Genomic DNA, 21,541 nt, shown 5'->3' with positions numbered 1-21,541 from the left:
GGCTGGGGAAATCAGGAGACTTATCCTGGGGGTTTGGAAATAAACCTCACAAATCAAGGACTTTGGGATTTTTCTGCTGTAGTTTGTGGTGAGACTGTAGATCTTGGGCATTTAATTTGCTCAGAGCTTTGAGGCAATCTCTTGTGATTTCATTTGCTTCAGAAATCTACACAGCAGAAGAAGAAAGGGATGGTTGCTTTCTGTGGCCCTTTGACAGCCTGGAAGAGAGACTAGCAGCTGGCTGGGAATGGAAAGCTCTGTCTTTGGTGTCAAATGGGTGGCTGCAAAACTGCAGGATAACGATGTGGCAGAACAGCGTGCAAAGAGGAAAGGGGAAGGGAGGGTGGAGGGAATATACCTTCAGTAGGTAAGAGCTGAAAGGAAAAAATGCTGCTTGGGAATGAATGAACAGCAGAGTTGGTTACCATATGCCTTTAATTCATATATCATAAAGGATTATAGACAGAATCCAAAATTTATACCCTATTTTGCTTGATACCAATGATGATTTTGCTTGAAGAGAACTGAGTTTGCACCAGAACTTGAGCTGCCTGCAGTATAGGTATGAGTGGGCATATTATATATTTCTGCAGATTTTTAGGAACTCAATCTTCGTGTCCTTCAGCACAAAGGAGACCTTCCTGCATCTGTGTTGCCAACAATGTGGCATGAACCTAGTGGTAGGGATTTTTCAAGAGTTACCAAAGTAATTCAGGAGATGGTGGTTATGGGGCTGTTTCACAGAAACAAATTATTACTGTCATAACCCATGGTTATAGGACTTTCAGAAATGTAGAAATAACAGAGGAGCTGAAAACTTGTCCTTTGCTACAATCTTTTTAAGACTGGAGGCCTTTGTTACCTCAGAGAGCATTATTGGGGCCAGCACTGTTATCTGGGTTCAGATGGGCTGTTACTAGGGATACATATTAGCTAAGTAGTTACTAGCTATCAAGTTACCTAATTTAGCACTTAAGTATTTTTTTTTTCCTACTTGTGCAATGAGTAACATGACTGCTTGGTAAGTCACATATGGTGACATTTTGTATTTACATCCTGTGATAGAGAATTTTAAGTATCTAACCAAGTATGTATCACCTCCTGTTGAGATTGACATCTACCATTAATGCCAAGATTCATTTGGTAGCACTGAATAAGCCAACCAGTAAATTTAGCTTTCAGCTTCATATTTTATTCTTCCACTTGTGTTTATTCAGTTCCTTCATTTCTGTTGCTCTTATCTAAGAGGTGTTCTTTTCCCAAGTCCAAATGGTACAGCAAACAGTTCTGTTTCTTCTAGGTACTTGAAGTCTTTAAACTAATTGCTTTGGACTTGAGTTTAGACTTAAAAATGTGAATATAGTTACATCACAGAACTCTTTTTTTTTTTTTTTTTTCTTCCCTAGCCTTCTGTTTTGAGAATCAGACTGAAAGTGTGCTTTGCCTCTTTATGCTTGCAAGCTAAGAAAGAAGGAATACTTCTGAAATAAAAGTAAGGAAAAATACAGGTTACTCGTTTCCTTACTCCACGTGTGAACAATGAGATTTACTTGAGTAGTTTTTAAATGAACCTTGCCAATGTTGAAATAAATTAGATATCAAGTCAGAGCAAAATACACTTGCAATGCTTCAAGATACTCCAGTGTTCAGGCAAGCAAAATGCCAATGCCAAATAATTCATCGGTAATTGGGATCACAGCTAGGAAACTGGTGAAATGCCTATTGTAACCACAGGGGAACAAGAAGTGCTGCATGGTAATATTCACAATATGATGATTCTTAGTCTCATTGGAAAGCTGCAAGCCTAAATCTTTCTAGTCAAGTGGGCCTGGAAGCTCTCTAACTCATTCAGTATTCAGTTTTTCAGTTGTTGACCAACCTATTACTGAATTGAGGCAACACATGTCTTATTTTTAAACCAAAATAAAAAGCATTGTGATCGTACATCTGCCCCTGCCTTTATTTTTCTTTTCATTTTCTTCTTGAAACCAGCTGTGCTGTTTGAGGGATCAGTCTTTCTCTGAAGACTTGCCAGATGGATTTCCAGAACTCAGGTGCCTTCTCTCTGGCGATATTGCTGTGCTGTTCTCTTCAGATATCTGCTATTCAACTGCCTACATCTCATAACTGCACTAGCAATGGCCAAAAAATATCCTTCAGCCACTCGTACAGGATTGATGTGCCCACGTCTTCCCAGATCAAGGTGGAGGCAGATCCATTACAGCAGGAAGACAGCAGTGAGGTGCAACTGGATCCTGGGGATGCTGAGGAAAATGAAGAGCAGAATATCATTTTTAGGCACAATATCCACTTGCGCACACCCAAGGGAAACTGTGAAACTTTGGACCACATCAAGGGACTGCTAGAGAGGATGGACAAGTTGGAGAAAGAAGTGGCAGAGCTGAGAGAACTCTGCAGCCCTCAGACATGCTGTGGCAGAAGGCAAGGTATGTAATAATTACACTATCTGTTTTTATATCCCATACGTAACCCAAGTTCTTCAGACACAGTCTGGAATCCATGTCCCCAAGTAGTAGTGCAGCAGTATATGGAATGGATGCAGGGGAGATCGCCCCAAGCATGGCCCCAAAGCAGAGGGGAAAAGCTGCTGCATTTCACATAGATGGGCAGCTCAGGGAAGGAACTTCTCAGGGAAGGGGAAGGTGGAGGAAGGAGGAGGCACTTGCTGTCTCTTCCCATTTCAATTCTACCTCCAGAATCTTGTAGCTGTTGAGAACGTTTTTTTAATTCCTGCTAGATAACTAACAGAGCAGTTTCTGAAGGTGATTTGTAGCAGTCACTGTCTACCTGAGGTCAAAGGCTTATACACTATGATCTCTGAGATTTAACAGATTATTATTATCTGGGAATGGAGGCAGAGGGAGAAATACCAAGTCTTCAGTTACATGGAAAATACAACCATATAGAGGACAAGAATAATCTGTTCTCTAGCTCTGTAACCACTATGATGAGAAGTGGTGAGCTTAAACTACAGCCAGGAAGATTCAAGCTAGAGGATATGAAAAGCTGATTTGTCTGGGGTGGGTATAGATGCTGCATTCCTGATCCCTATGGGAAAAAAATGTGTTAAGAAAGGCAAGGGTGGAGCTGGGCCTTCTGTTGGAATCAGAGGTAGGTGGGTAAGTTCTTGAGGTCTCTCCCACAGCATATTTTCCAGGTAGCTATGCTCTCTCTTCAGTGAGCTTGAACAGGTATTTTTATACCTATCCATTTCTCTGTTCCTAACTTTTTTTTTTTTTTTGGTCTCCCCTCTTGCCTGTGTGTCACACGTGCTGCTGTGCACCCTGGTACTGCTCTGGCCAGGCGTCTCGCACTGCAGCAGCCACGGGACATTCCTCTATGAGACTTGCAGCTGTAAATGTGCTGAGGGCTGGGAAGGCAGTGACTGCTCTCACCCCACCTGTCCCAACCACTGCAGCGGCCACGGGCACTGCGATGGTGGAAGATGTGTCTGTAATGAGCGTTTCTTTGGGGAGGACTGCAGCCAGCAGCTCTGCCCTGAAAACTGCAGCGGCAGCGGGATCTGTGACACATCCAAAGGAGTCTGCCAGTGCTATGAAGAGTTCACTGGAGACGACTGCAGTGAGAAACGATGTCCCGGGGACTGCAGCGGCAATGGGTTCTGCGACACAGGAGAGTGCTATTGCCATGATGGCTTCTTCGGCCTTGACTGTTCCCAGGGTGAGACACTTGTGTATTATTTCTCTTTCCTTGCTTTTATCTTAAGTTTTCTTCTTTATCTCCTGAGAAGTGTTTGGCTCCTTCTGTAGGTAAGTCAAACCAGGGGTGGCCCATAGCTTCAAGGCTCCACCCTGTATTAGCAATCAGTTGGTGTCTTAGTGACATTCAGCTGGTGGGCGCATTAACCTGGTAGTTGGAGCTTGATCAGTTCATGGTGTGGTTACTTCTAGTTAAAATCAGATGAGTTTGTTGAAAAATGTCCTCTCTGCTTCTGCAGGAACTTTCAAGGGACATTCCTTCCCCACTGGTCCACGTTGCCAAACCATCACCCATTCAGTTTTCCCAGAACTGATGAGTCATGTATCCTGTGGCCAAAAAGTTAAAGCAGCATTGGCATCTTGAGATCTATGATGTGCGACAGATCTGCCAGATTATTCTCTTTCAGGCACAGAGTTTATTTTTTCCATCAGTACAAAAGATGTTTTCCTCCCCTGCTATGAAGAAGCTGCTTTCCAGAGTTTTAGGGACTGGTTATGTTCTTAAGTAACTTGGACAGTACTATGAAAAGACCGGATTCTGTCCCAGAATCATTAGAAGGGTCACCCTCATTGCTACTGTGTTTCTCTTCTAGTATATGCTCCTCAGAACTTGCAGCTGCTGAACTCCACTGAGAATGCTTTGGCAGTCAGCTGGGATCAAATGATTGATGTGGATAGTTACCTCATTAGCTATTATCCTGTGGGATATGAGACCTTGGTGAAACAAGTACAAGTGCCCAAGGAGCAGCTGAGCTATGAGATTGAGGGTCTGCGTCCTGGCACCGTATACAATGTCACGCTTCGTCACATGAAGAAGGGGATTGCCAGTGATCCTGAGTTTCTAGAAGCAAGTACAGGTAGGAGCACAGTCTTTTCTTTCAGAGTCAGGATATGTCAGTTGTTAAAGTTAGATTCAAGCAAGTGGAACAAACTGTTTTGCCTTATGGGTTTGCAACATCTGTCTGAACTGTCTGCATTTTATTTCCCCTCTCTGTCACAGTTTTTGATGTTCTTTTTTTCTTTGAAGAATCTATTTCTGGATAAGTATAGCTGGGGCTGAACATATTGCAATTTCCCATCGCTTCCTTTGTACTGACCAAATCCTCTTCATGTTATTTAACACCACTAAATTATGGGGAGTCCACAGAGCTGCCCACTGTGAGAAGCAGAAATGAAAGAATGCAAGATAAAGCCAACACATTATTGAGAGTAGTGCGCTGTTCAAATGCATGCCAGGGGGTCCTTAAAGTAGGCAGTGTGTCATTCCAGGTATTACTTTGACAACCCAACCTGCAGCAGCTGGTTTCCTCACAGTCTCTTCTCAAGACTGTAGGAGTTTGACACTACTGAGAATGAGATAGGCTGGCTGCGCAGTGTGGAGTGCAAAGACTGCGAATTTGAAGCAGGCTGTCTAGAACTGAAATGCTGTTTTGTTAGCAGCTGATAGCATGCTCTCCGCCTGCACTTGGAAAAAGCAGTGAAAAGTTAGGTTATTTTGACATTTTCTCTTATTTTTGGCACAACAGGTGGGAGTTGAAAGCCAGAAAGCTCTGAGTTGGAGTGTTACCATGGATAAAACCAAGCATGTTAAAACAATGATTGGGGTTTGCTTACTTAACCCTTCAGTTTGAGGCAAATGTCTCGGTCTCAAAGCAGCAAGTGTGGAGGGAGGGGGGCTGTTTAGTATCTTCCCAAGTTTGTTGCTTGCACTGCTTTCTCCAGCCCTCTGTTCTGTCCTCCTTAGTCCTGTCCACACTCCGTGACATATGGGTCACGGAGGAGATGGAGAGCTCCCTGGAAGTGGAGTGGGAGAACCCTCCTGCAGATGTGGATTATTACAAGCTGAAATTTAGGTCCCTGCTGGAGATGGATGAGAAGCAGGTCACGGTGCCCAAAAGCAATGATCCCAAGAGCAGACACATTATCACTGGTGAGTACTTGCATGAATCCCAACCTGGGCAGAGGCAGGGACAAGTGGCAGGAACAATGTTTTTTAGACTATAGACCTGAGAAGACTCTTCCCTTGTGTGTGAATGGCCAGTTCTCCTTCACCTTGTGTTCGCTCTAGGCCAGGTGAGTTCCAGTGGGATTTCCTCCACCCCATAATGGTATGTCTTAAACCATGAACTTTATGGTATATACATAAAGCTAGGATAAATAATCCATTACACAAACGAAGATGTGACTTTTTTCCTGACATGATCTATTGCTACGCTTTCCAGTTATTGATTGATCCACAGTGCTGTGGATAGAGCAGCTCTTAGTTGTTGCACACCTAAAGTTATTCTGTTTTCACCTGAGTTATTCTGTTTTCTAGACTACTGTTCCTTCTGGCAGAAGAACTGTGCAGGGAGTTTCTCTTAAAACATTCACTTTGAATCCAATTTAGGGTCTCTTCAAAGTGTTTGATTATGGTGAGGGCAGGACCTGGCTGAGGGTCTTTCTCTTTCAGTCAAATTCAAGGGAGTGTCAAGAGACTTTTGATTGACCAAAACACTGTTTCTAGTGGTATTCATTCATGCTGGGGCTCTTGAGCATGAGGTGTAGATGTTGTATAGGCTCAAAGCACATTTGTTCAACTCTAATTCCATCCGTTAGGAATAAAGGATTTTCTTCTATTCCAGTGCTTGTAACACTGATGATACAGAAATCCCCATGTATTATATACAGTGCATGCCCTAAATGGCAAACCTGAATCCAAGTCCTAACAGGATGTTCCCAAGGGAAGTTCAGATTAAAATCCCTCAATTCAAGTTTCTCTCTACTACAAAGCTAGAACTGGGTAGAATAAACAAAATAATGCTATAATATTTCCCTTTTTAAGAAAACAGAAGACTGTCTTTTCTGATTGTTGGTAGTGTTTGCTTTTGCCTTTTGTAGGCCTGAAACCCGGCACTGAGTACAAGATCACTGTTATACCTGTGAAAGACGATACGGAAGGGAAACCATCCTCAGTGAGTGGCAGGACTGGTACGTGTGTAGTTTCTGTTACGACGCTGTCATACGACCACTGGTCTTATTACAGGCCTCAGAGAGCTCTGCAAAGATTGCCGAGTGAAAGGGACACAGCTGGCTTTCCAGTGTGTGCTGCAACCAGGGCTGCAGCATGTTTGTTCAAGTATGGTAGTAGTGTACTATGAATTACCTTGAACCTTTTACCTTAGTTTTAACTCTATGGTAACTTTGCCTTTATAACCTGACAGCCCTAGCCAGACATGGGGATGAAGACAGTTAAGCTGTTCACTATGGTAAGTAACTCGCCATGGTTTTTCCAGCCTGCTGTGCCACCTGATAACCAGCCCCCATAGAGAAGAGACTTAGGGCTAGGCATGGTGACACAGACCTGGCCTTTTAAGCTATCTTGATTTCCTGCCTTTCACGTCTGAAGTGACTGAAGAGGCTTCATCTACTTGTTAAGATCAGATGGAGAAGCTCTGGACTGCTTTTCCATAACAGAACCCAAGTCAAACTTGGTCTTCTCTGGCATGGAAAGAGACCAAGAGCATCTTCAAGCTTACCTCTGCTCACACTGTGCACTTGGTACACATCAGATAGCAGCATCCTCCAGGCTATTTGACTAATATTTTTCCTATGACTGCCAGTCCAGTTAGATCCTGTTGGTTCATTGATATTTCAATTTCTCCAAAAATAAGGCAGGATATTCTTCAGCTATTATATTGTAGAGGGGAGCTTGAAAAAAATGAGTTCTCATCCTACCCAGGAGATTCTCCAAGCTCTGAAAATCAACTCTTTATGCAAAGGTGGGGTTGCAGCATCCAAAAATGAAAGATCCCAAATCAGGTCTAGTCTTCCTGAAGTTTTCTAATTATTCAGCTAAGAGAAAACTGATTAAAACCAACAAAACCTACAACTTCCACCATGTCACTTTAATGTTGCTTTTTTCCTGTGTAGACTGTGATTATTTGCAGAACCCTCAGCCCCTGTTTGCAGTCTGTTCTTTGCAAACATGGAGGCTGAAAAACTTCTTGAAGACAAAAATTCACAGTGAGTAATCCTGCTCCGATTTTTAGAAAAATCCTGGAACTTAGGAGCTGAGACTAATACCAACTACTGTGAGAGGTAGCACTAAATTCTAATTCATCATGTAAAAAAGCAGTAGCTTGGTACAGTTGGAGAGACAGGACTGCAGGGTAAGCAAAGGATGAGGAACAACAAATAGCTGACATCAGAGACAGCGAGAGGATGGGACCTGCACCTGGTTGCTGTGAGGAGGGCAGGCACAAAAGTGTTTTTTCAAGTGACCAGCCTTTGGAGGTGGAGCCAGTAGCCTGCAAGATCTTCCTGCAGAAAATTATGGGAAAGTGTCATCTAACTGTTAGGACAATTCTGCCTTTCTCCTACTCTGACTGTGCTGATTTCTCATGGATGGCCTTTCTTTCACTAGTGTCTGTAGAGGAGACCTGTGTGACTCTGTGTTTGAGCTGGCTAAAGCAGCAAGGCAAAGTAATGTAAATGTGCATATGCTGTGATGGGTAATGTAGCAGTTTGATTCAGCTGGAGTTTCCTCATCCTGCACTTTGAAATGTTCTCTTAGGAATTGATAGCCCAACCAATCTGGTGACTGTTCGAGTGACAGAGGATACAGCCACTCTCTCCTGGGATAAAGTTCAGGCTCCCATAGACAGATATATGATAAGATACGTCTCGGTTGATGGGGACATAAAGGAAATAGAGCTGGGAAGTGAAAACAACAACTTCACCTTACTGAGCCTGAAACCAGGCATGGAATATATCATCCACATCTGGGCAGAGAAAGGATCCCAGCAGAGTGGGAAGACAAGCACTAGAGCTGTGACAGGTAAGTGGTACCAGCAGCAGCAAGCAGGAGTGCGGTTTGGATTTTAGGTGCCTTTGCTAGTTGCACTTGTTTCAGTGAAACTTCCACTACTTTCCACAGGCTTTAGAGAGGAGAGAGAGAAAAAAAAAAAAAAAAAAAAAAAAAAAGCCATTCTTACTAATGAGGCTGAACAGGTCTTCAGCCCAGGAATGAAACTTCTTAATGTTGAGTTGGGCTACAGACAGGCCTTTCTTTTAGACATCATTTACTATCAGCACAGATAACAGTGAACCACAGCTAAGTACTCATGGTTGGAATGTAGCATTAAATATGCCAGAAACACCTTCCAGGCTGCTCTTTGGGGGACTGTTGTACTCTCCCCAAGAGTACAGTGGGCTTATCTACATGTAGTTTGATTACTTGTGCAGCAGTAATCACTTTAGTCTTTTGAACAGTCCACGCAGGGTATTGACTGACACATTTAAATATGTAGATAGGACTAGAAAGGACAGGAGCTGCCTCGGGGAATTTCTAGAACTGACTGAAATTCCCACCTTCAGGGATCCTGAAAGAATCAGTGTAATGCTTAATGTGAAGTTCAGACAATCACTTTATTTCAGCTTAGTTTGTGCTCTAAAGTCAGTTTGTTTTCTCACTTGATATCTATGACTGAAATGGGAGTTCCTAGACCACCATGTTCCAAAACTGGTCTCTTCTTCCATACATAAAGCACACTACCTCTGTATATAAAACTCTTATTATTTATATGTTTAGGCCATTGTGATTGCCAGAGCACTACAGTAAAATATCTAGTAATTATGACTTTCACTTACAGAAATTGACGGCCCCACTAAGCTGTTAACTGACCGAGTGACAGAGGATGCAATTACTATTTCCTGGAACAAAGTTCAGGCTCCAATTGACAGATACAGAGTGAGCTACTCCTCAGCTGATGGGGATACGGAGGAGACAGAAGTGGAGAAAGACAGGAATGTCACTACCTTGGCAGGACTGAAGCCAGGCATGGAATATATCATTTACATCTGGGCAGAAAAAGGAGAGCAACAGAGCAAGAAAGCCAGAACTGGGGCTATGACAGGTGAGAGGGCAGCAGGCTGAACTGAGTGTCCGAGTTACAACACAGTTTGCCCTGACATTGAATGAGTCTGTTATTCAATAAGCTTTGCAGCAGAGGGGCATTCAAACTTAACACAATCTTTAGGTTACTGCATCTTGCTGTGAAATCCATTCAACATTTTTGCAAAGTGATTCTAAACACTATAAAAAACCTTTGTTGTGTTTACTCATCTGGATTGGTGGTTTAAATCTGGGAAAAGGATGCTTTTCCAGCAGTGTCATATTTGCATAGTCATGCTTTTAATTCTGTCAGTTTAATTAGTTTATCCTTCACCCAGACATGAAACTTTGTGCAGATGGAGAGATTGAAGCTTATGGAGATTAACAGAAAGATTATATATTTTCCTGTGATAGGATGACTAATCCTCAATTGTTCATCAGTTGTTCTTGCCAAGGACTTTCCTTCATTTGTGTAGCCAGACCTGCTTAAGGAGATGTAGTGATGTGTCCAGTGCGAGGGTTGCTAGTTTAGAATAACATTGTCAAGCTGAGTGTTTTAATTCTTTGCAAGCGGTGTAGAGAATGTGTAACTCGAGCAGGATTCTGACTCATGTTCTAGGTCAGAGACTTGCTGAAGGAAGGCAGGTAACAATGTACCTGGGCATCTTCATCTCTTAACAGGAGAGCTTTGCATGTTCATTCACTTTCCATATGTGTGTATGTGAGCCTCGGAGATTTGTGAAAATGAGGAAAAACAGGAAGCAGCAATATTTGCCTTCATAAGGCCCTCTTCCTTCTTCGTCAGGACCAGCTGTGCTGTTTCCTAAGAAATCTGGAGGTTAGAGACTGACCCCAGTAAAAGCACCCCAGATCTTGACACCTGCCAGCTTTGTGGGTCAAATCAATGTGTGAAAGGTCAAAAAAAGGAAGAAAAGGGTAGGGCTCTCAAGGAGGAGTCTCATAGTATCACAGTACAGCCTCACTGTGACAGCTTGTGTTATTTGCTTTTAACTGTCCCTGCAGAAATTGACAGCCCAGCTCGCCTGATTGCTGACCAAGTGACAGAAGACACAGCCATCATCTCCTGGGACAGAGTCCAGGCTGTCATAGATAAGTATGTGCTGAACTACACATCGGCTGATGGTGACACCGAGGAGATAGAATTGGGGAAGGACAAGAGTACAGCCAGCCTGACCGGACTGAAGCCTGGCACCAAGTATGTCATCTACCTCTGGGCAGAGAAGGGAGCCCAGCACAGCAAGAGGACCAGCACTGAGGCAGTGACAGGTATTCTAAGGGAATCTCTGCGATCCTATTTGATGTTGTCAGAGCAATTGGGAAGGGAAAAAAATCTTGCAGGGCCTTTGAGGGGAAGGAGTAAAGTGCAACCTCACTGGGACAATTTGGGTTTTTTTGTCGGAACTGTTAGTGCAGAAACCGGCAGCCCAGCCCAGCTGGTGCTGGGGCAGAGTGCTAACCAGCCTCAATTTGGCCAGCTCACTGGCAGTAAAAGTGTGTTTACCAGTGGGTAAAGAATGGTGGGTCTTGCAAGCAATAGCCCCATTATTATCTCTAACTCACACAATATCCAAGAATACAGACTTATTTGGATCCACAAAATGATATCTGAGAAAACTCGCCTAAGCATCTGTCGTTTGGACTGCATGATCCAATTGTGGTTTGTAGCTAAAGATAAAACTTCCATTCAAGGTACCAGTTTGAGCTACAGAAAACAAGCAAGCTTTTGGATATCTGAACCTCTGTTAGGTCTTTGGACCACAAAAACATCAAAGCTTGTCTGTTTTTCCATAGTTATTCAATGGTGTAATAACATGTCCTATCTCTGCCTATAAAACTTTTATGGTCTCTTAGTTACCCTCACTTTATTCTCTAGAAATGGATAGCCCAAAGAATCTGGTGGCTGATAGAGTAACAGAGGATACAGCCACCATCTCCTGGGACAGCATCCAAGCTCCCAGAGACAGGTACATGGTGAGCTACACTTCTGCTGATGGGGACAGCAAAGAAATAGAAGTGGGGAAAGACGAGAGCATCACCACGCTGACGGGACTGAAGCCAGGCATGAAGTATGTCATCTACGTCTGGGCAGAGCTGGGAAGCAGGGAGAGCAGGAGGGCGAGTGCTGACGTGCTAACAGGTAACTGTGGATGGGAGGGAAGAGAAGCAGGATGGGGGGCCATGTTCCTTTGTTGTTTTACATTTCACATGAAGTGAAACTGCTGGGAGGGGTACTGTAATTATCATTAGTTGGGATGTTTTTAAAAATATCTATTCAAAAGACTAGTTCTTGGTGATATTATTTCCCCAAAATAACACAACTGGTAAAATGATTCAACTTTTGACAATTTTTTTTTTTCTTTCTGAAAGTAGTGACCACTTATTCCGTAGTGTTAAAACTGGCTATGGCAGGGATTTACTCTCCTGCACCTTTGGAAACTGTTGGCCTTGGTTATAATGAAGAGCTGGTGTTTTAAACAGTATCTGATGTGAACTCCCAACTCTGCTGCTCTCTATATACTGAATTACTTGGCTTCTTCTCTGTGTCTGTTTTAAGTAGTAACCTTGTATGCAAGAGGTATGGTGCTTCTTGGGAGAAGCCATGCTGTTCTACTCTACTTGTTAGCTTTTCCTCTGTCACCCTTTCACAACTGTAATATTTCTCTGTTGCTCTGATCATTTTTGTGATTATCCTCTTAGCACTCTGAATATGGAGGAAGGACTGAATCAAAGCATGAGTTAAATGACATGCCAGTCATTGTGTGGAGAAGTCTGTGGTAGAGCAGTGAACTGAGCTGAATTTTTCAGTCATAGTTTGTAATAAATTCAGAGTTGGAACACTCTTCCTACGTCAGTGCTGTCCACCAACTACTTTCTAAAAGTTGGAAGGCTAGAGCAGGTGAGGCAAACCTATTCCTTAGAATACTTTTCTTAAGATGTTCCCAAAATGCCAGAATATAGTAAGCATAGGATACAGTTAGGAGGAGGTTGCTTCCATTGCTGTTGCTTCAAAGTGAAATTTATAATCTGCTTTTTATTATGAGGCAAGCACTGGAGCCCTCTTGTGGGCACACCACAGGGTGCATGCTTTTGGACAACTGATGTGAACTGCCACTGCTTTAAAAATATTTCTGCACCTCTTCTCATGTTCAGCTTGGGCAGCTGCACAGGAAATGTCTGGCTAAGCTTTTGCTGTCAGTGTAGGAGGTGATGACCCAGATAAAGCCCAGCTTTACAGTTTGGTCTGTGCTGTTCTTTGTATCACTGCATTTATTATGCAAGGCTGAAGCATGAAAACAATAAAACGTTTCCAAAGCCTGTGCTCTCCAACAGTGTGGGGACTCTGGGAGCAAAGCCAGTGCACGCTAGGGCCATGCTGCAGGACTGGGTTCCAGACCCCAAAGCTGACCCATCTGTGAAGGCTCCTCAAGATCAACCTGATGGAGGCCTCTGAGGCAGAAGTGTCAGAACCGCCAGGCCCTGGGACAGGCCGTGCAACTGAGCAACTGCAGGGCATACAAAGTGTCCCAAAACAGATCTACAGCATCTTGGCCATGTTTGCTGCAGGCTCATTCTGCTGCTGATAGCTTTGAAAGGTGCTGAATACCAATTAACAGGATCCATCATGGAAAGCTCAACCCTAGTGCTCCACTAGAGCTGCTTTGCTGCCTTTATACAAGACTTGCTTTTTTTTTTTTTTCAATAGATATTGATCCTCCCAAGAACCTCCGTGTATCAGATGTGACTCATTCTGCTGGTGTAGTTACTTGGACTCCTCCAGAAGCAGAGATTGATGGTTACACTTTGACCTTCCAGGGCCCAGGTGGCAGCAACAAGGTACAGTGGGTTCCTTAGCCCCACAAATTTCAATGAAATCATCCCTATGGCCATGGGCTCTGCCACTGAATCCTGTGGGTTCATGGACCACAGGAGATCAATCAAAAGGAAGAATCTATGCCATCCATGGCCAGGGGAGGCAAAGACCAAGGAAGGAAAAGTGCTACTGTCATGAGGGGCTTTGTGTACCTATTCCCATCAGATCTTCAGGGTACCCTGAATAGATTTCCTTCTCACTTTGCTTTTCTGATGTGTTACTACATGGAAGAGCAGCACTCCAGGGAAATAGGATACAGTATCCTAACTGTTTTCTGAGACCCTGCCCCAAATCTTGCTTCTGAGGAGATGGACTCCTCGAGGATATATAGCCACAGTGTGCCTGTTTCAACTCTACAAGACAAATTCATAAATGCTTGCTGTGTGTGAAGGCACCGCGGTCCAGACAAACTAAATGCTCCTCAGATTCGGGCTGATCTGTGGTCTGTTTTGTTTGACAGGATGTGCAGCTCGGACCTAGTGACCACAGGTTTGTGCTGGAAGGACTGGAGCAAGGAGTGAGGTACAGGGTCTCTGTGCTGGCCTACAAGGGAGATCGCCAGAGCAGAGAGGCAGGCACTGCCTTCTCAACAGGTAGGGTTTGGGTCTTCCCTGTGCTTGGCAGCCATTGCACTTTTCAGATAGAGGACAATGATGGAGTTCCTGTTTTACAGGCCCCTAGGAAAACTATGTGATCATAAGCCAGTTAACCAGGGAGTAGTGACTCGCTGTCTTCTGGCTGGGTATCCATCCTTGGCCGCATGAACTAGAGGCTTGGAAGCACAAAGGGAGAGTGTGAGTGCAGACTGCCCATACTGGTCAGTGCTGTCAGTGCTGTTGGCAAACCTTGTAAGCTACTGCAGGACGCTACCTCCTGGTGAGCTGCCAGTGGGCCAGGAGAGAAGGTGATACTCTATGGATCTTTTTGCACCATCCTAGTAACTGTAGGGCACAACCGTGTAAACAAGGGTGTGGACACTGGGGAGCTGCACTGATTATTTTCAGAGATCATGAAATGCACACCACAGTGGGAGCACATCAAGCAAATTCTCATGCCGGCTTGATGTGGGCACCTCTTAGTGGGCTGTTTCACTGGTCACAGACAAGTTGTGGGATGTGGAGAGAATAAACTGTTGACTGACACTCCCACCTTCAGAAACAAGAGCTTCTCTTCCTGCTTTTGCTATGCTGCAGGATTGTACCTCATGTAGTCTCTGGTGACCCAATCTATGAGCCAGATCTGAAGCAGCAGGGAAGGTCACTGCCTGCAATCTTGTGATGTGCCTGCACAGTGCTCAGTGTGCAGCAGGGCTGCTGCTGTTCCTTTATTCCTTTTCTGGTACTGTTGTCCTTGGGACTTGTAAAGGTATGAAATGCCTCCTACAGCTTTATGGTCTGCTTTGCTGACTGAAATTTTGCCCTCTCTGTTCCTGCAGTTAGCTTCCTCTACCCGTATCCAGCAGACTGTAGCCAGACACAGCAGAACGGAAATTCTTCCAGCGGCCTGTACACCATCTACCTCAGTGGAGATGGTAACTGGCCAGTGCAGGTGTACTGTGACATGACCACTGATGGAGGCGGATGGACAGTGAGTGATTTGAAGCTTCATTTGCCCCACTATGTTTCAGCCCTTGCCCTGAGGGAGTGACATGTTTTAGGTAGAAGAGAGGTGGATGGTGATAAACTCCTTCAGGCTGTCGGTGGGAGTGCTGTAAGTGGCCAACCGGATCAAAGGCCTGACAGCAGGATGCTTTGTCCTGCATGTGACTCAGGATATATTACTGATAATTCAGGACAATGAGTGGTGGCAGTTTAGTGTATGACCTCTTGCCAACTGGGCCATGGGAGTCATCTGTGAGGGTGCACTCAGCCCCACTGCAAGACAAAATAGTACAACTGATGTGAACTGCCACTGCTTTTTTGTAATGGGCTAACTCAGCTGTCTTGGGCTATCTTGTCTTGATTACAGGATAAGGTTGTAAGTATGGATAGTTCTTGCAGTTCAACTCATGCCTGGTAATATTTTAAGTGTCAGTACTGGGAGCATGCATTTGGACCCTGACCACACAGTGGTTGCTTAATGTCTCAAGAGAATCTAAAGGTGAAACCAGAAGGAAGGAAATTCAAGGTGATTTGAAGGGACTGATAATCTTGAATTCTGTCCCTAATGAGTAACTGGCCCTATAGCACAGACTATGATGTAGGGAATTTTGTATGAGGATGAAGGAATGAATCTCAGATGGTCTGAGTGCCATATCCCTAAGAGAACAAATAAAAATCCTCCTATTTGCTTTTTCACTTTTTGGGTTCTGTGGTATTTTTCTCCACTGAAATGAATTGTCGTGTGTCACTGCCCAACTTGTGCTGTTTTTGTGTTTAGAAACTGAAGTAGATCTGTGTATCTTGTCCCTAATCCTTGTCCAGATGTTTAGATTCTGCTTATTTGTGCTCCTCAAGACTGTTTGTGGAAAGTAAACTGTAAAGTTTGTGCAGGTAGGTATTCATGCCCAACTGCTTGTGCAGGAAATGGAAATGAATTCCTGTGTGTCTCCTGCTCAGCTGCAATTTAGCATCACCTGGAGATATCTGTTCCTGAGCACCTCACCTTTTGGCCTGGATTTGAATTAGGATGAATTAGAACGTGCAGGCTGGTGGTCAAAGAAGGCAATCATCCATTTCTCATGCCCGTATGCCACGTGCCTCTTCAAAGTCCTCTCATTTGGTGATCCATCCTTGCTTTGCAGGTGTTTCAGAGGCGGAGTTCTGGCGAGTTGGATTTCTACAAACGCTGGAAGGATTATGTGGAAGGCTTTGGAGATCCAGCTGGTGAATTTTGGCTTGGTAAGGTATTAAGCTGTGACCAGAGCTAAAGACTAGCTTTGTAAAAGCATCTGAGTGCTGAAATATTCATCTTCTCTGAGCCTCCTGTCTGGAACTGTCAGTTTTTCTGCTCTTTGGAAGTGCCAATTAAGTATTTGGGATTTCTAGAGGCCCACTGATGTCTTTCCACTGACATCTGGGCTGTGGAGCAGCCCCAGGGCAAGCTAGAGTTTTCCAACCCCCTGAAAAGGTTTATTTCAGGCTTGTGTTCCTATGAGAGTTGAAATAATTTGCCTAGATGAAAATGTGAAATCCAGGACATTTATATAAAACTTAATGTACTCTGTCACTTTCTGTCTTTTCTGTTATATTAGCTCACTCTGCTTGGATCACAGAATCCAGCTTTAAATGGATCCAAGTCTTTGGAGCAAGAATATTTAGATGGGCCTAGAAAGTAATGTTCCACTACAGTCCATGTGTTCAGGCTCTTTCTGACTGGGTTTGTTTAGGGTCCTGGGTCTTTCCGACACTGCTCTTTCTTCCCAGGAAATGGGATGGGACCACATAGACTTGACAAAAATGCTGTGACATCATGAAGCAGGGGTATGAAGGAAAATAGGTCATATAACCAAAATGGCAGCAAGGTGAGATTCTAGGACTGCAATGGTGAACAGGCTTTTCCATTTTAAGAGTTATTTCTTTTTTTCTTGTAGGTCTTGACAAGCTGCACAATCTCACAAGCAGCCCCATCCATTACGAGCTCCGTGTGGATTTGCGGACACCCAATGAATCTGCCTATGCTGTCTATGACTTCTTCCAGGTTGCCTCAAGCAGAGATAGATACAAGCTGTCAGTGGGGAATTACAGAGGCAATGCTGGTGAGAAACGCCTGGTGCTTCTGGTGTTCGTGCGTCGCTCAGGGAAGCAAATACTGGGACCTGCATGTTCGTTTTGCCAGTAGCATGCAGGCTCATTAGGTCAGGTTACATGGATGCAATTCTCTGAGGTAGCATGTACCCACAAGCCTGTCTCCTGCTGGGTAGAGGAGAAAGTTGTCCTCTCAGGGCAAAGAGAGGGAGTGACTGCTAAGCTTCCCCAGCTGAGAAAAGAGAAGAACCTAGTGAGTTTGCCCAGCAAAAGTAGCCATCCTGATACTGGATTCTGCCACTGGTAAATTCTTAAGTTTCTCTGCATCCATAGTCTTCCACTTAACCACTTCATCTCTTACATTTAGGTCTTCAGCCTCAGGGAATCCAGTCCTTGGACATGAATTCTTACAGCAGCCTTTTAGAAATTGTTCTTCTCACCCTTCCTGTGCTGCTGCTTTTCTTCTCTGACAGGCCTGCTGTGTTTAGCTTGAAGGGAGTATAAACTCTCAGGCTAAGCAACTGTGCTCTCTGACTTCTGCTTGTGCCTTTAATCTCTTCATTTAGGGGATGCAATGACGTATCACCATGGCTGGAAGTTCACAACATGGGACAGAGACAACGATGTGGCTCTCAGCAACTGTGCTCTGACACACCGCGGTGCCTGGTGGTACAAGAACTGCCACTTGGCCAACCTCAATGGGAAATATGGGGAGAACAAGCACAGTGAAGTGAGTGGCAAAGCTCTGTGCAGCTGACAGCTGTTCTCCCTTAGCCTTGGGACAATACATGGGATTGAGGTTGCAGCAGGAGGGGTTGGCCAGGCTATCCCAATTCATTTCATTGGAAAATGATCCATGGCATTACTCTGTGATGAGTTGAAATACCTGAGATAGAGCTGTCCTGATTTCCATGAGGAACAGAAAAGAACACTCCTTATGAGGCATGCCAGGACACGGGCTCACTGTCCCATGCAGCATTCACCTTGGTTTCAGTGCATGTCTGGCTTTGCATCTCATCATACAGGCTTGTTTTGTGATTGAAAGGGCTCTGTTTCCATTGAGTCTCTAACTGTATGGAGACTTAACTTGTATTACAAATGTCTGAAAGACTAACTATAGTTAAAATCGGGTAAGTAATAGCATCTCTGCTTACTGGGAGGGTTAAATAACATTAGAGAGGGAGAGGTAGACTCCTGTCCCCTGATCTGGGTGCTTTAATAAAAGAAAGTTCCTTGCTCTTTCCACAGGGGGTTAACTGGGAACCATGGAAGGGCCATGAGTTCTCCATCCCTTTTACTGAGATGAAGATCCGTCCTCAGTCGTCTAGCAATGAACCAATCCTGGGAAGGAGGAAGAGATCTCTAGCAAGAAAGGGGAAGAAGATCCAGGCTTAAACTGACCTTTGTGCAGGACAATGATCAAAGAGGATGATCTGCTATTTCTTAACAAAGTTAAGGGTTGGATGGGTTTCTCCAAGGTGTTTGAGACAATCACTGACCAGTTTGCACCCTGTGATCTCTAGTTTTGCAGCCCAGCCTGCTTCCACTGTTTGGTGCTCCAGAGCCTGGGAGGGGGCTTTTCAGTTCCGTCATGGAATGAGTGTGGGTGGGTGGAGGGGTGTGAGTGATACAAAGCTGCTTATGCTTAATAAAAATATTACTATTTATTTATTGAAATGGACAGTGTTTTTTCATGGGATAGTATGGCAAGGTCACTTTACTGCATAGAGGAGAAGTTTATACAAAATCACTTGGACGACCCTGCCGTTGAGTCGTGAAGTTCAGATGCTTTCTAAACTCTTCCTCCAAGGAGCCTGGGTGCAACTGAATCTCATCTTAATCCCAGACCTGGTCAATGGTTATGTCTAAGGGATTATGGGCACAATTGATCCTGGTTACAATTAAGTAAAACTTGTGGAGTATGGCATGCTAGTTTCGCCTACTATGGAGTAGTTTCGCCTACCCCTGCAAGTCGGTTCCGCCTTTGGGCTCTGTTTCTGGGCTGGATCCTGCATCTCCACGGCCGTGTTGTCTGGCAGTGATGTGGGGATCTCGGGAGCCACCTGGAAATGCCTTTGCTGGAAATGGATCCTTCACCTTGGAATAAATCTAAGGCATCAGCTTTTTTTGGAGAACCTCTGTTCCTCCCCTTCTGCATCCCCTTGTGCCTCCTCGCTCACAGCGCGTGTTTCGGGCTCAGTGATGCCATCCTGGGATGGCCACGGCCCCTTTCTCGCTGGGCGGCCCCAAGGCCCGGCGACGTCCCGCCCTGCCGCCCACAAGATGGCGCCGTCCCGCGGCGGAGGAGGGCGCAGCGTTGCCATGGCACCGCCCCATGCAGCCTCCTATTGGCTGGCATGATGAACAAGGTGGGGTTGAGTATGATTGATGGCTCGGTTCGCCAATTGGAGTCCAGCGTGTGTAAAATCACAACGGACCTGAAGGAGGGATGGGAAAGAGGAGCGGGAGCAAAGCAGGGAGAGGCGAGCGCGGGTGCGACAGGGGTTAATTCTTTAATTAAAGCGGGTTTAAATTAAAGGGATTAAACTACTGTGTGCAGGAGGCTGAGGGAGTCAGGGTTGGAATCACGGGTTGGATGCAGGATTTGACTTGTTGTTCATGAGCATGAGGGCCCCTTAAGTCCACTGGAAGCGTTCCTTATTGTACACCGGGCTGCCGCCAACGCTTCGGACAGGCACTGCAGCCTCGCCAGGTCTTTGCAGGTGACCTTCCTGCAGCTGCCTTTGCAGAGCCCTCCCTGGTGTCAGTGTGAGAGGCTCTGCAGTCGATGCTGCAGCTGGGTGAGCTCGTGCAGCGCCTGGGCCTGGGGTTCCCGTGCCAGGCGCTGGAAGAGGTTGATTGGGCTGGCTGCTTGGAAGGCAGCTGGCAGCGAGAGCTCCCTGGGCACGCGCTCATTGCCTACGAGGAAGTGGTGAAGCTGCCTTTCCTCGAGGCAGCGGTGCAAGTAGTGCAGGATATCCCTCAGCCGCTCTAGGAGACGCTGTGGGCACCACTCTGATGGGGGCAGCAGTGTCAGGAGGTGCATGGTGACTGTTTTCAGGTGGGCAGGGGAAAGCACGGAGTCCCCCAGGAGGTAGGTGAGGAGCTGCAGACATGTCAGGTGGCAGCTGCCCTGGGGGGCCTGCCTGGCCACGCATCTGAAGAAGAGCAGCTCGTGCAGGGCACAGCTCTCCAGCCACGTAGTGTTGCTCAGGTCGGTCTCTGCCTCCTGGCTGCCCACGAAGACCCCCACCTCATCTTGCTGCACTCCCAGCATCATCTCCACGTGCACGGTCCTCCCAGAGTTGTAGGTGAGCTGCAGGTGGCAGGAACGGGAGGAAGGCAGCACTGCCAGCTGGCAGTTTTGTTGCGCAGCAATCACGTCCCAGGCGTTTCGCACGAAGAGCTGCAGCCAGTGGGCCGTTTTCTCCACATCCAGGTAGGAGTCAGCGCACAGGATCTGCAATAGCTCGGGACGCTGGTGCCTGCGCACTTGCTCGTAGGAGTGATGCCGGAAGCACAGCACGTCTCCCAGCAGCTGCTCCCTCTTGCACATGCACTTCAGCTTCACACGGACACGGCCGTGCCTCGCCGGCAGCTCCCCGTCAGCGTCTGGCTGCAGGCGGAAGGAGTGCCCGGGTGGTGGCTTCAGGCGCACAAGCACTCTGTACACGGTGTCCTCCCCGCCGTGGCTCCAGCCTTCAAAGCTGCTGCCCACGCCGATGCCCGGTTCCAGCCACGGCAGGAAGGTTGTCAGGGAGATCACGTGGCAGGCGTGGAGGAGGTTGTCCACCAGCTCCTGCACCGCCTGGCACGTGAGGGCCACGTCCTGCACGCGTCCCTGCAGGTGCTGCTCACAAAAGCTCTCTAGAGCCTGCCTGCGTGGGGAGTCCAGTGGCTCCTCAGGGGACAGCGAGTGCACAGTGCCCACAGCCTCCTGCTCTTCATTGCCTCTGCCCTTGTCTGAGCCATTGTCCTGCCTTGGGGACATCCAGAAAAGCCCCAAGAGCAGCACAAGGCCTCCAGCAAAGGCCCCAAGCTGCCGCGAGTCCCAGGTGGTGAAGACCATGTCCCTCCTGAACAGTGCGCTCGGCGCCTCCTGCATCATTGTCGCCAGCTCCTGCGCAGTCAGATGACTCAGCTGCTCCTCGTGTTGCTGCATCCGCTGCTCCATGCCTACATCCGTGGGGTCACTGAAACTCAACAGCTGCAGGACTGTGCCCATGTCCACATGGTCACTGATATTCAGCGGCTGCAGGACCCTGCCCATGTCCATGTGGTCACTGATACTCAGTGGCTGCAGGACTGTGCCCAGCATGGCCAGCACAAGTGCGAGAGCCGCAGCCAT

At 46.1% G+C, this 21,541-nt stretch overlaps 2 protein-coding genes across 2 annotated transcripts; one reads left to right on the top strand and one right to left on the bottom strand.

Annotated features, from left to right (window-relative positions):
- Positions 1-537: 537 nt before the first annotated feature.
- TNN (tenascin N) lies at positions 538-18,757 on the top strand. Its single transcript, XM_010213347.2, has 17 exons — positions 538-562; positions 1,993-2,447; positions 3,325-3,702; positions 4,334-4,597; positions 5,485-5,670; positions 6,621-6,710; positions 8,296-8,559; positions 9,374-9,637; positions 10,639-10,902; positions 11,510-11,773; positions 13,340-13,470; positions 13,968-14,100; positions 14,943-15,094; positions 16,251-16,347; positions 17,040-17,204; positions 17,760-17,923; positions 18,442-18,757. The coding sequence occupies exons 2-17, from the start codon at positions 2,036-2,038 to the stop codon at positions 18,586-18,588; spliced, it is 3,375 nt and encodes a 1,124-aa protein (XP_010211649.2). The 5' UTR covers positions 538-562; positions 1,993-2,035; the 3' UTR covers positions 18,589-18,757.
- Positions 18,758-19,957: 1,200 nt separating this feature from the next.
- On the bottom strand, positions 19,958-21,541 carry LOC104566576 (inositol 1,4,5-trisphosphate receptor-interacting protein-like 1). Its single transcript, XM_088524543.1, has 2 exons — positions 21,460-21,541; positions 19,958-21,369 (listed from the first exon to the last, which is right to left on the bottom strand). Exons 1-2 carry the CDS (start codon positions 21,539-21,541, stop codon positions 19,958-19,960), a joined length of 1,494 nt encoding a protein of 497 aa, XP_088380669.1.

The sequence above is a fragment of the Tinamus guttatus genome, unplaced genomic scaffold, assembly GCF_059628265.1.
Source record: "Tinamus guttatus ecotype Peru unplaced genomic scaffold, ASM5962826v1 Tinamus_guttatus_pri_ptg000211l, whole genome shotgun sequence".
Classification (NCBI taxonomy): domain Eukaryota; kingdom Metazoa; phylum Chordata; class Aves; order Tinamiformes; family Tinamidae; genus Tinamus; species Tinamus guttatus.
The sequence above is the reverse complement of the archived record's forward strand: the minus strand, read 5'-3'. Positions and strand labels throughout refer to the sequence as shown.